Here is a 15,067-nt window from a genome sequence, read left to right on the forward strand (position 1 = left end):
GATCTTGGCGTAGGCTATGGAGTCAAACACCCTAAGATGACTCACACTGGGCTTGTGAGTACTCCATGATTCATGTGGTGTCTTTGAATCAAGACTCTTTGTAGGACACTGATTTAGCAAATAGACTGCACATAACACTGCTTTTTCCTAAAAACTCTTGGGCACATTCTTATCCTTTAACATGCTTCTGGCTATGTTAAGGATTGTGCGGTTGTTCTTTTCAGTTACACCATTCAACTGGAGAGTGTAGGTCGGTGTGAACTGTGTTTGAATCCCTTGTTTCCTAAGGAATTTCAGGAAAGCTTCGTCTCTGTATTCTCCTCCTTGGTCTGACCGGAGTGACTTGATGCGGTAGCCACTCTGTTTCTCCACAAGAGCTTTGAACTCTTTGAACTTATCGAATACCTCTGACTTCCTTTTCAAGAAGTAGACCCAAGTTTTCCTGTTGTAGTCGTCGATGAAGGTGAGAAAGTATTGATTATGTCCATTTGAAAATGGTCTTAGTGGACCACACATGCCTCTGTGTATTAGCTAGAGCAATTGGTAGATCTCCAGTCGACTTGCTTTCCAAAACTGTTTCTATGTTGCTTGCTCAGAATACAGCTTTCACATATCATATTTGGATGGTGAATATGGGGTAAGCCTTTCACCATCTTCTTGCTTCCCAACTGTTTCAAACTTTCAAAATTTAGATGCCTATACCTTAGATGCCTTAGTCAGTCTTTGTCTCTAATGACGGCGCTCAAACACCTTGGTGTATCATGTTGGATGGTGAGCGGAAACATTCGATTCTTTGCCATTTGAACTCAAGTAACAAGCTTTTCTCGAGCGTCTATTATCACCATCTGCTTATCACTGAGGCTAATTCGATAGTCTCTCTCCACGAGCTGTCCGAGACTAAGTATATTAGTCTTCATGGCTGGCACATAGTAGACGTCGGAGATGTAAGCATGATCTCCAGACTTCTGTTTGATCAAAACATCTCCTCTCCCTCGGACTGGGATTTTAGAATTATCTCCAAAAGAGATCTCCCCCTAAACTTTCTCATCAAGTTCAAAGAATAGGTTCTTTCTGCCAGTCATATGGTTGCTGGCTTCAAAATCAAGGTACCAAACACTTTGGTCCTAGGGAGTTGAATTGTGTGTCATCAGCATCAACGACTCTCCATCTGCATGTTCAGTTTCGGCAAGGTTAGCCTCGCGAAGTCTGTTTGAAAGGTGGTTTCCACCGTTGGAATCTTCTCGAGTCGAATTTCACAATGGTAGGCTCAATTTTGGATTTTGGGCAACTTCAAAATTGGGAAGAAAATTGAATTTCTCCTCTGTTCGCCTCTGTTTGGCAAATTTCGGTGTACCTGGACGCTCTGATACCACTTATGGGTGGAGAGGAATGTTCAGTCACTGGTTGTGACTGAAACTCAGTGAAAATAAATACAACAACAATGTATTTCAATCTCAAAATGGATACAAAAAACTTCAAAAATAAAACTCTCTCACACACTCACTGGTTTTTCACTCTTATTACACCACACAATACATTACATACACATACCTATTTATAGCAGATATAAAAACACAATATTCAACATAAGCTACTAGTAGGTGAGGTTGGTGACCGTCGTTCAATAGAAGCGGCTGGTCGGCAGCCGTCATCAACCACTGCTGCCACCGTCCACCGTCAAGTTTATTATTTCAACATATGACTGACTTAATGGCCCCTGGGTATGCCCAGAATCTAATGTAATTTGTAGGTAGACTTGTAAGTATAGGATCTTTATCCTTCTAACTTAGGGATGCACAGTGTAATTGTACGTGCGTTTTGATCAAAACATTTACCCCTTTTGATCAATATATATATATATATATAATAATTGTCTTATTTTGAGAATATTCTTGTCATATAGGTGCAAAAGATACAAATTTAAAACTTTTACTTGTTTGAAACTTGAAATATATTTTTAAAAATTGACAAGAAAATTAATCTTTCACATTTGATTATCAAGAAAGTGATAGAAAATAAAATATATAGTGAATTGATAAACAAAAAGCTACTATATAATCAATTTAAATTCTAAAAAAAAAAAGTAAATACAAAACAAAACAAAACAGAACTAGGTGGATATTGATAAGCCAACAAAATCGAAGACCATAACAATTATCAATTGTAACTCAACAATATTGATTTTTACATTTGAAACTTGAATCATTAGTGTATATTGCCAAGCAGATTTGTGTACTTCAGTTTTTTTTTCACATGAACCTCATGAAAATACATTGGGGTATAACCGTGCCAATGTCTAGTGAAATCTCCCCCATTTCCAAGACAAACAAGAAGTCTCCATTTAATTTGAAAAGAATACACGGGCTACTTATTTCTTATCACTGTTTTACATAGGAAGAAATGACAGCTAAAAATTGGGAAAAATAAAATAAAATAATAGCCACCGGATTGCTTATAGAGCTCAGAGTATCTTCATCAATTTTTGTATTGCAAAACTCTCAGAATATAGAGATAAGCCAGAATTCCTCACTGAAATCTAGTTTTCTAGGTCCTCCAAGGATCCAGCCTCCTCCTACACTCCGAATAGATCAATCCAAACAAACCACTTTTGGCACTGTACAAATATGCACCCTGAAAACAAGAAACAAACTATACAAGACCTGCACAGTTCCCACTTCACATTTAAAGAGTGATCCTGCCAAAGATGATGAGTCGCTAGATAAGCACCAGATCGAACACATTGTTAAAATTTCCCAAGATCATTGGTTTGAATTTCACCCAAATTCACAATGAGGAGCAAGCCATTGCTTCATCCATCAGAGCTTCAAGGTGTTCACACTTGATTTTGTCTTGCTCTGCATTTAGACAGCGGGGATTGGTTTCTCCTCAGAAGTCAGCCGTCTGTTAGTACAGTTCTTGATGCCTCAAGCAAATTTCCTCGCTAGAAAGTGCACTTTCCTCGTCATGCTTTAGTAATTCACCGTTTCCACTGCAGAGTCGGGTTGACAATGTCGGGGATACAGGTGCATAATTAACTGCTAAATGCACAAAAACCAAAGACAATTCAAAATTCAATAGACCGAAATTATATTAAAAAGGAAATAAATTAGAAACAGAAAAAGGCAAGAACACACTAATCACACACCTTTAATAGATGGAACTCTCTCAAGGTCTTTGGTCACATGCAATAGGATGGTACCAGAGAGCACAACAATGAAGCCACATATCTCTGAAATAATGCTTCCCCAACTTTGGTCATCCCAATCCTGAAATATTGTTTTCATGACATAAATATGTTAACATAAAAGTGGTGATCCCAAGGCAATCTCAGCAATTATTTGCCCGACTCGGTCAGCAAGAGAACCTAGGTCAAATAGAATATTCCCATTAGAAATACTTGTGTCCGTCAAGTTTTGGCTTAGTAACCAATTCCCCACCCCTGACCCTCTTCTCAAACTAAAAATGCCACACCTGATCCTAGAGTTGCCAGATCAAAGGTTAGCACCTTCCTTTTCTCCAGTTACAGCCCTAAAATATGGCTTTAGAGCATTAGACATCCTAGTATAAACTTGATCAGTATGTAATATTCGTATCTTTTGACTGTCCCCAACACAACCCTATTCAAATTGGGATTTTCCACCATCCTAATTGAAAGGCAAAGCATAAATTTCATATTCCATGTGGCAGCAACAGTTTGATTGAAACACCCATATCATATTATTGCATGCTGGGTTACGATCTGTTTCTTTTGGTCAATGCCTTGTGGTATGATGTTAAATTTCATATTTCATGTGGCAGCAAGGGTTTGATAGAAACACCCATATCATATTATTGCATGCTGAATTACCATCTGTTTCTTTTGGCCAATGCCTCGTGGTATGATGTGATTAGTGTTTTGCACGTCATGTTAGGGGGTTTGAACAAATCAACCACAAGGCTTTGGTCATAACAACCATGTGATACATTGCATGCTGGATCGCTACATACCCACTGTTTTTGGTCAATATTTCCCAGTCACAATGTCAAATGCAGGACAGAATATCACCCCACTCAATTAAGCAGACAAAAAGGAAGCTGAAATGGTGAAAAAAAAAAGACATATTTAAAATAAGATGCCATCAAGAAGTTGGCAATACCTTAAACATTATGACACTGGCCAGAATTGTAAGGGTAGTGAACATGACATAATATATAGGGGACACAATTGCAGTGTGAAAAGTGTCGAGAGCCTGAAACATCAGAGCAAAGTTGTCAGAACAGAGTTATCATTTGTCCAAATTAAACTTTTAAGCATCTACTAATTCTGAAGAAAGTGCTAAAAAGATAGAAGCATGACAGGGAGAATTCAATAAGAACTCAAATATGTGTGAATACTATTACTAGTGCATTTCTTAATGTTCCAGCTTGATTTTAGTAGTTGCAGTGGCATGAACTGACTAATCAAACAATGTGTAACAATTGGGCACTCAAAAGGGGTTCAGCACTTCAGCCAACACTCCTCGTTAAGCTGGAGCCTGGAGCATAGATATATGCTCGTAACATAAAGAAACTCCCTCATCCTGATACTAGAGATCTTTCCCTGTGGCATCTTTAAGGCATAGCAATATACGAACAGCAACATCCCAGTGACTTGTTCAAGGAGAATCAAGGAACCTTCTCACAATGCATGTTGCAAAAGAATTGTGTATTCAAGTGACTGAGGCAATTTGACTTCTCACCAAGCCTCCGATATTATTTATAACTAATGACCACCCACATCTGGAAGTAATTTACCCTTAGGCTGGTTTAGATCCCAAAAACCCAGTCTCCCCCATAGGTCTAGAACATACTTTCTTTGGGACAAGACAGTTCCTATATGAGATTTGGATATGTCCAAGAAAAATTTCAACTAGTTCAAAACTATGTCCATAGAAAATGCTTCAGGTGTTGTATACCTTGACTATCATCACATGTACTGACAATATTATCTACATACACAACCAGAAAAATCCCACTGGAGTAGCATGGAAGTAGAAAAAATAAAGCACTACCACATTGAACCTACCAAACCATGCTTGAAGAGACTGCTTCAGACCATATAAGGGTTTATTTATACAACACACCAAGGCTAACTCTCCCTAAGCAACAAACCCAAGTGATTGGCCCATATAGATTTCCTCTTGAAGCAACTAGTACGGCAACCAACGACTGGTGGTGGCTTAACAGACAAACACAATGAACTAATGTAAGTTTGGTAACGAAGGAGAATGTGTACCCTTTGGCCAAAAGGCAAACCACTGGACCGTCAGGATTAACCTTTAAAGTGAACAACCAAATGATAGCCAGCAATAGACTTCACAGAAAGTGGCACAAGCTCCTAAGTATCATTCTTTATCTCTTCATAAAATGCAGCTCTCCACCCATGGTGGGATGGTGCTTTGAACACAGATGTGGTAAGGGAAACATGATATAATAATAGAACAGTAATATGAAGGCAACAAAAAATCAAAATGGACAATGCTAGAAATTGGATGTTAGGCATAGGTGCATTTACCTTTTTGAAAAGCAATTGGGTGGATCAATATCAAGAGAAATTGGATCATGAGATAAGGAATTTGAAGGCATAAAACACTAGGATCTAGAGGCATCTATCTTCTCTTGAGTTTTTGTTAGCATGGTTTTAAAACCTAGACCAGTGACCAACCCAGTGAAGCCACTGGGTTGGTTTGACAGGTTGGACCAGCAGGTCAAACCGATGATACTATATGTGTGTGTGTATATATATATACGCAAACACACAAGAGCATATATATGCATGCATGTGTATTATAAAGAGGGTTTAATTAGTTGATGTTGGTAACTATTATCATCCTTACAATTAAATTAAATATATTAAATAATACATAATTTTATTTGGTAAAAATTTGTTTACGTTCTACTAGGATCAAGAATTTTATTTTAAAGATATAAAATAAAAATAAATAGGAAATTAATATTCTATTGTATTTTTTAATATATTAAATAAAATCAGAAATAAAAATCATGATTCAAATTAAGAAAAAAATAGATGTCATTAATATGAAAAAATAATATTTTGTAAATTGATTTGCTACATATTTTGTTTCTTTTTTTCTCCTTCTATAATTAAGTATAAAAAATTTAGATTCCTTCATATTTAACATTGTTTTTTAAAATATTTTAAGTTTCAAACAAAGAGTGGTAAAAGATTTTAATATTTGAAAAATTCTATAATTTTATATCTTATATATAATTTTAGAACTCCACCTGTGATGCACTTAAATGTCCTAATTTTTTCACACACAGCCGGTCCCAAGCCCAGGTTAAGGAGGAGGGTTGCGTTAGATAGCTGACAGCTAGCGTAAAATTTATCAGATCACAATGATATGAATCCTTACCAAATATTTGCTGGGGCGTCCCCTACGAGCGACGCGTTGCACTTGAACCACCTAGGTGTAGCGAAAAGTGGGCGAGGGTGGGCTAGGTCGTCGCCCCGAAGCGACGCGCCGTGTCGGCGCCCGGGTACGGTGTCAAATATGCGAGGGTTCCTGCATCATTCTGGACGTGGGCAGGTAAAGACGTTAGTTCAAGAAACTAGGATTAGATTAGCAACTTGGAATATAGGGACACTTACGGGTAAAAGCATGGAAATTGTGGATACAATGATTAGAAGAAGAATTAATATAATTTGCCTTAAAGAAACTAAGTGGGTGGGAGAGAAAGCTAGAGAAATCGATAAATCAGGTTTTAAACTTTGGTACACTGGAAAAGAAAAACATAAGAATAGAGTAGGCATTATTATAGACAAAAACTTAAAAGATAGCGTTGTGGATGTAATTAGAATAAGGGATAGAATTATAAAAATCAAAATGGTATTAGGACAAGAGATAATAAATATCATTAGTGCTTATGCTCCTCAAGTTGGCTTAGCAGAAAATCTTAAGAGACAATTTTGGGAAGATATGGATAGTATTATACAAGGCATACCAGGGACTGAGAAAATATTTATAGGAGGAGATCTGAATGGACATGTTGGAAGAGATAATAAAAATTATGAAAGGATACATAGAGGATATGGATATGGAGACAAAAATGAGTCTGGGGAGATGATCTTAGACTTTGCTATGTCATATGATTTTAGTATAATGAATACTTGCTTTAAGAAGAGAGAAGAACACTTAATAACCTTTAAAAGTGGACAAAATAGAAGTCAAATAGATTTTTTTTAACTAGGAGGGTAGATCGTGTATCATGCAAGGATTGTAAAGTTATTCTAGGTGAAAGTCTAACCACACAACATAGAGTCTTAGTGTTAGATATATGCATTAAAAAATGGAAGAAAAAGGATAAAATAAACCAGTGTAGGAGAACTAGATGGTGGAACCTAAAAGGAGAAAATATAATAAAATTTAAAGATAAAATGATCAAAGATGGGGATTGGACCTTAGAGGATGGGATAGATTCAAATACTCTTTGGAATAGATTAGCTAACTCTATTAAAAAGATAGCAAAAGAGATTTCAGGCGAATCAAGGGGAAGATTCTCAAATAGCAAAGAAAGTTGGTGGTGGGATAATGATGTACAAAAAATCATAAAGACAAAAAGAATTTGGTATAAAACGTGACAAAAATGTAGAAACAACGATAACTTTGAAAAATATAAGGAGGCAAGAAAAGATGCAAAAAGGGCCGTTAGTGAAGCTAAATATAGATCATTTAATAGTTTGTATGATAGATTAGGTACAAAAGAAGGGCAAAGAGATATATTTAAACTTGCTAAAGCTAGAGAAATGAAGAACAAGGACTTAGGAAATGTAAAATGTATAAAAAGTGAGACTGATATTGTCTTGGTTAAGGACGAAGATATTAAAGAAAGATGGCGAAGTTACTTTAGTAAGTTGTTTAATGAAAACCAAATAGAAGGCTTAAATTTAGAATTGTCAAATGAGGAAAAGACTAAAAATATAAGATTTATTCGAAAAATTAGAGTTAACGAAGTTAAGTTTGCACTAAAAAAGACGAAAAATGGGAAAGCTATGGGACCAGATAACATCCCAATTGAAGTTTGGAAATGCTTGGGTGATAACAGAATTATATGGTTAACTAATTTATTTAATACAATTGTAAAAACTAAGAAAATGCCAGATGAATGGAGGAAAAGCACTTTAATACCTATATACAAAAATAAAGGAGATATTCAAAATTGTAATAACTATCGTGGAATTAAACTTATGAGTCATACGATGAAACTATGGGAAAGAGTAGTTGAACAAAGATTAAGGTTAGAAACAAAGATCTCAGAAAATCAATTTGGTTTATGCCTGGGAGATCTACCACAGAAGCTATTTATCTTTTAAGAAGATTAATGGAAAAGTTTAGGGAAAAGAAGAGGGACTTGCATATGATATTTATTGACCTTGAGAAAGCATATGATAGGATACCTAGGGAAGTTTTATGGTGGGTTTTAGAAAAAAAGGGTGTATGTTGTAGGTATACCGATGTCATTAAGGATATGTACGATGGAGTAATGACTAGTGTAAAGACTATAGATGGAGAAACTAGAGAATTTCCAATTACCATAGGTGTACATCAAGGATTTGCTTTGAGTCCTTATCTTTTTGCTTTAGTGATGGACCAATTGACTAAGAGTATTCAAAAGGAGGTTCCATGGTGTATGTTGTTTGCAGATGATATTGTATTGATTGACGAAACTAGGGATGGAGTAGAGGCTGAGTTAGAATTATGGAGAGAAGCTTTGGAATCTAGAGGCTTTAAGATAAGTAGAAATAAAACAGAATATATGAAATGTAATTTTAGTAATGATAGGAGGAATATTGGAGACAAAGTTAAACTTGATGATGAAGAAATAAATAGTACTTGTAGATTTCGATACCTTGGATCTATTATGCAAGCTAAAGGAGAAATTGAAGATGATGTAATGCATAGAGTTAAAGCAGGTTGGGTAAAATGGAGAAGTTCTTCAAGTGTTGTATGTGATCGTAGAATACCCTTAAAATTGAAAGGGAAGTTTTATAGGACAGCTATAAGACCAGCTATGCTATATGGATCAGAATGTTGGGCGACGAAGAAACATAATATCCAAAAAGTAAAAGTTGCCGAGATGAGGATGCTTAGATGGATGAGTGGTATAACATTAAAAGATAAATTAAGGAATGAACATAAGTTAGGTATAGCTCCTATAGAAGATAAGATAAGGGAAGGACGACTCAGATGGTATGGACACTTGCAACGTAGGCCTTATAGTGCACTTGTGAGGAAGAGTGACTTAGTTACTGTGGGGGGCAGTAAAGGGGTAGGGGTAGACCTAAAATAATTTGGGAGGAGATAGTGAGTAAGGATTTAATGTCTTTGAATCTATCAAAAGAAATGGTCCATGATCGCATAAATTGGCGGAAAAGGATTCATATAGCCGACCCCACTTAGTGGGACTAAGGCTTGGTTTTGTTGTTGTTGTTTTTTGTTTTTATATATAATTTTAGATGCCCACAATATATTATAGATATATACATATATATGGATTGTAGTTATTAGACATACGAAACACAATGGATTCGGATGTAAGACGACTCCTCATCCCTGAGGTGGTTCAAACCGAGCCGGCTGCAACTTGCAGCGTATTAATTTTTTTACTGAAAACCAATTTGACCCAGTTGACTCACCGAGTCTGGCCACATTGAACTGCGTCACCTGAGTCCAACCAAGTTGATTCCGAGTTACTCAATTTCCAGTTTAAGCCTCCTACCGGACGGGTGAGCTGACCGGTTCCGGTCCAACCTGGTCAGACCAGACGGTCTGGTCCGGTTTTCAAAATTATGGTTGTGACTACACATGCAAAGTAGGTTGAGAAAATGGTCCATTAAGATCAGGACTCGACGAGTTAAAGAGTAATATGTAGTAGACTCAAAAGAAGGTAACATGAGATAAAGAAACAACCCAAGTTAGGATAATAAGATCAATACTTTTGACCACAAGAGTATCCCAAAAAAGAATGCACTAAAGAGCACAACTGCACAAGGATCCAACTAATCCACCTTTGGAGCAGATTGATGGACAAAGACGCACACCTAAATATACGAGGGAAGAGAACAAAATAAGGTATTTTCCCCCAAGGGCAGAGGATATCATTCTACTGATAAGGAAGCAAGCACTGAGCATGGCGGCACTCCAAACAAACTTTGGGGCATTAATATGAAACAGCAAGGTACGAGTGACGTCGTGATGTCTATTTCTCCTCTCTTGTAGGAGAGTGGGCACAAAATGATTAATGAATCATTCTAAATCTAGTTATATAGGTAGTGAATTGGTTGCTAAAGTACTGTTTGGCATTATCACAACAATATATTCTAATAGGTAAATTGAACCAAGTCTTTATTTCAGAGCCAAGGGTACAAAAAATATTCAGCAACTTAGAACAATCATTTACTAAATAAAGCCAAGTCATTCTTAAGCAGTCATCAACAAACATAATAAAATATCTAAAACCCAACTTTGATATTGTTAGGTTACCACACAATAAACAACACCCATTACACGGAATAAGATAATTCTTAACAAACAACACTAGGTGCAGGCAGCAATACAAGAAACCCCCAGGACCTCTTCGCAACCATAGCTCTCATATTTTGTTAGATTACCACTTTACTTAAAGCTTAAGCTGTTAGGTTGTGGGCCAACAACGTATATCAAACCTTCACAAATAACAGACGTGAGGCTAATGGCCCATTTATTGACTTGGGAAGCAAACAGGACAAAATGGTGCTTTCTCAATCGACAAGACCCAGACTCCAAACTAGACACATGGCTTAACTTAGAAACCAACTGCTTTAACTCATCCAATAAAAGATGACTGAGGTAACAATGGATTTAAATTGGTGTGGGAGAAGCAAAACAAGCGGTAGAAGGAGACAGCAACTCAAAGTACTAAAGTCCACCAGCCTCATGTCCTATGTCCATCATTTTTCTCATCTTTAAAATGACAACAGAATGAGGAAAAAATGTTATGGAACAATTCATTGAATTTGTCAACTTGCTAAAAGACATTAGATCAAAGGGAATGTAGGAATATATAGATCAGAAGAAAGAGAGATGGAGGAAGTAGGGTTGGATGTCCCTATCCATCTAAGTGTATTGTGAACCCATTGGCAAGAGTAACATGTTATAAGTTGTCTATAGGGCCAAAAATATACTATTTTCGACCTTTCATAAGATCAGTTACAATAATGTCTATGGCCCAAGGACTAGTGGGAGAGATATTGGACAACAAACAATTTGTAGGATTACCTACCCAAGCAATGGATGCAATAGGAAGAGATGCTTGTTGTGATGCTTGATACTACTGGAACTTTGAATACTCTTCCTCTGAAGATTCCAACAACTCAATTGAATGATGCCCCATCCGTAATGGGAAATATCCATACCTTTCTTCACAGTTACTTGAACCACCCAAGAACCTCTAACTGCCCGACTTATTGGCAAAGCTATTCTGTGGCAAACACAAACTTCTTAGAACCAAAGTTGAGACACCCAAACTACAGTCCAAGGAAGAGTGCTGGAGAAGACACATAGTACATGACAGTAAACATCAGCAAAAGAAGGCAGATCTACAGTACCAAGAATCTGAGATTGGACCTGCTCAAACTAGGGCTTCAAACCTACTAGTACCCGAATTCCCTCTGCTTTTGCATCTAAGAAACACCATCTATTATGGATTGCATAATGTTGAATACATTGTAGAGTCGCAGATACACTTCATCTCTGCAAAGCACTCTTGACACTTTTCTCCTTGTTGCAGGTGAAAATACTCCAATGATAAGTCATACATATGAGTCAGATTACTAGAATACAACAATTTAGCATAATCCCATTCCCATATTTTCTTAGCAGTATAAAGGTGCACATGCAATCTGGCAATCTGAGGTGTCATTGACTCATTGAGTTCCACAAGGAAATGATCAACATATCATGTTCTTGAACCCAAACCTCCTCCTTACCATCATAAGGATTGAGCTTTTACCTAGGCCAACCTATATCTTCACAGCCTTAGACCACTGCAAGTAGTTGTCCTCGTTAAGCTTTCCAGTTGTAATTTTTGGCAACTTAAAGAAGGAATAAGACTCTTGTGTTCATCATTCCATTACTAAGACATAATTTATAGCAACACACATGTTTTAGACTGCTAACAATCACGCATAATTGATAAATATCACCCTGGCAAAGACACGAAGGTTCATACAGTATGCACAACGGATCGTAGAAAACCATTACAACAAACACAAACATCAAAGATCTCACCTTTGGACAAAAATGAGGGTACATACAAGCCTTTTTACTTCAAAAAGACGTTACGTGGGCCCAGACAACCAAGACCAATCAAGATGAAGTGAAAAACATGGTAAAAAAACTCCTCACGCCATCACATGCGCAGCAGGCAAAGATAAAATTTTAGGGGTAACCTAATTGGCACCCTCTGAATGCTACGGTGATGTTATTTTTTCAAAAGGATGCCTATTGCTGATGTGAGAGCATCAGTGTGAAGATAGGCTTCTGGATGATTCTAACGAAGACTGTGTCAACCCATGGACCATGATGTTGTTTAGGGTTTGGGCATTTGCAATAGGGCACATGATGATGATGCCACGTTAGGAAGAAGAAAGAGAACAAAATAACTTGTAGTAATGTGAGAAGCTAATGTAGTACAGGCTTCCATCTCTATTTATAATATCTGATGTACATCATAATGAACATCATGCCCATATTGACCAACACAAACTAACATATAAAAATAACACACTAACCAACAACAGTAATTATTTCTTGATGATTGACGGCTGTTTTTGCCCACAGTGCACGGGTGAGAAAATCACATGATGCTGCCGTTGGAAGTAAATATTGCTGTTCAGCTATTGAATACAAACACCAGCAGCAATAAGAAAGAAAGAAAGCCTAAGTATGAGAAGGCGTTGAAGGGGGAACTAAAGCAATGACCATCCACAGTTTGTAACCTTAATAGGGATCTCAAATCTGAGCTTTTTAATTGAAATAGGTTTGAGAAACTAGTACAAGAGCCTAAGTAATAGAATTTATAATAAGCTGCAGAAAACTATATAAACACAGCCATTATTCTGACTGAAAGCTTTTGATCTCAGCCCTCCATTCATTTAAAAAGTCACATGCTAATCATGCAACAATTTAAAAAGACTAGGAAAAGTACCTTCTAAAACATAGTCAAGACATTAATGGTATGTGGATAATAGCATGAATGGTACCATGCTGCAAGATGAAGAGTAATGCAAACAATGAACTTGCTAGATGAGTCGGAATTGTAAATATTGGGCCTACTTGGCCTTCATGTTAGATGTGGACACTCTTGCATCACCACAGCACAATGAGTTTTTAGCACTAGAGCACCCAAGGAGAAATGGTTAGCTGTGGCCAGCTGAAGACACAAGAATGACGGACTCCTATTCCGCAGATTCGGATCAGTGACAAGGTTAATCACAACGGGTGAGATATCCAGAGGGAGTCTACAAGGAAAGAAGGCTTGCTCCCTTTTTGTTAAATGATGTGAAGTTCCCCATGAATAAAGGCTAAAATTTAAAAGGAAACACGTCCTGCAAAAAAATATTTTTCATGATATATTCCATCTCAAAGGGAGGGGGAGCTTTTCAAATCCCATGTGTAAAGCCAGAACAAAGTGATGAAACATCAACTTAAATGGTACCACCTATGGATAATTCAAGGCATTCATATTCTATTTGAAGATTTACAAATTAGGGATTTTATATTAGTTTGGGCATATTTGTTTACTTCAGTGACTTTTAATTATTATGGAATTGTTTCATTATTTCTGACTGCTTTAGGATCATTTTGTAATTTTTGACAGTTTTATCTTCAAAGCTTCTTAGTTGCCTATATATAGGCTTATAATGTAATGTCAAGAAGCCTTTGATTATTAATTGAAACTCACGTTCTTTTCACTCTCACAGCAGTTACTCTCTCCGTCCCTCGTGCCTACTCTCCCTCTCTCTAACCCCATCCTTCTCACACCTTCCTCCTCCGTTCTTCTTCTTTCTTTTCCTCAATCCCTTCTCTTTGTTCTCACTCTCTCTCCCTCCCTGTTTCATTATATTCTCCGCTGTGTCTGACTGTCTCTAATCCCCTCTTCTGCCTGCGGCAGTTTCTCTTCTCCTCCCTTCTTCCCTCTCCTTCCCTTCTCTCTCTGTCACTCCCTAAAATTCTCTCACTCTGTTACTGTTTCTTTATAGTCCTACATCAATTGGTATCAGAACAAACTCCGACTCTCCACTATCCACGCTGCAACCACCTTCATCCCAGCCATTTAATTGCTGCCTACTGAAAACAACCAACAGTCACACATACAAAACCCCTTCAATCCAAAAACCCTAACTCCCTCTTCAGCAAAAAACCCCAGAAATTAAAACCCTAATCATGTCCCCTTCAGAAAAACCCCAGAACACAATACCCTAACCCTTTCCCCTTCAGCAAAGTCACAGAAATCAAAACCCTCGCTCTTTCCCCATCAAGCAAATCACCAAAAATCTGCAGAGCAACAAAGACCACAGAAGAAGCAGGAGACAGCAGCAAAAACAAAAGGAAAAAATTGCAGCTTCCAGTTCTGAACTTCAGACCAGATTTGGGATGAAAAAGACCGTTGCCGCCAGTATGGAATCCAACGAGAGTCCCAGAAACAGCCCCAAAAAAAAGTTCTGCTGCTTCAAAGCTTGTCGTGGGAAAAGGAAACCCCTTCCAGGATTCTTGGACCCACATCAGATTCTCTTGTTGCCAGAACCTGCTCCTAAACACTATGGTGTCAGAAGCCCTTCTGGCCATCAAATCCTTCTTCCATCACAACAGTCCCTTAGTCACTTGACTCATTTCTTCCCATTGCTCCAGCATCCCATTTTAGAATCATCATCACAGCACTAGGCCATCTTCAATTCCAGGTCTGTTTGTGAGGGAATGGGAATCATATTTGTTTTTGGAAAGATGTTTGCGTGGGCGAGGTATCTTCAGAACCTCGCCTTTTTAGA

The 15,067-nt window shown here is 37.4% G+C and overlaps 1 protein-coding gene across 4 annotated transcripts in view; it reads right to left on the bottom strand.

Moving 5' to 3' along the window:
* Positions 1 to 2,340: 2,340 nt before the first annotated feature.
* LOC131148957 (probable magnesium transporter NIPA3) overlaps positions 2,341 to 15,067 on the bottom strand; it is a 43,080-nt gene continuing 30,353 nt past the window's right edge. For 2 of the 4 annotated variants that reach the window (XM_058098940.1, XM_058098942.1), the window contains exons 7-9: positions 4,137 to 4,229; positions 3,146 to 3,266; positions 2,341 to 3,038 (exon numbers count right to left, since the gene is read on the bottom strand). In XM_058098940.1, the coding sequence (XP_057954923.1) occupies positions 2,905 to 3,038; positions 3,146 to 3,266; positions 4,137 to 4,229 (348 nt within the window). In that variant the 3' untranslated portion in view covers positions 2,341 to 2,904. Of the gene's footprint in view, positions 3,039 to 3,145; positions 3,267 to 4,136; positions 4,230 to 6,395; positions 6,556 to 15,067 lie in introns of those variants that run through there. The other 2 variants (XM_058098941.1, XM_058098943.1) reach the window with 2 other exon arrangements.

The sequence above is a fragment of the Malania oleifera genome, chromosome 2 (assembly GCF_029873635.1).
Source record: "Malania oleifera isolate guangnan ecotype guangnan chromosome 2, ASM2987363v1, whole genome shotgun sequence".
NCBI classification, from domain to species: domain Eukaryota; kingdom Viridiplantae; phylum Streptophyta; class Magnoliopsida; order Santalales; family Ximeniaceae; genus Malania; species Malania oleifera.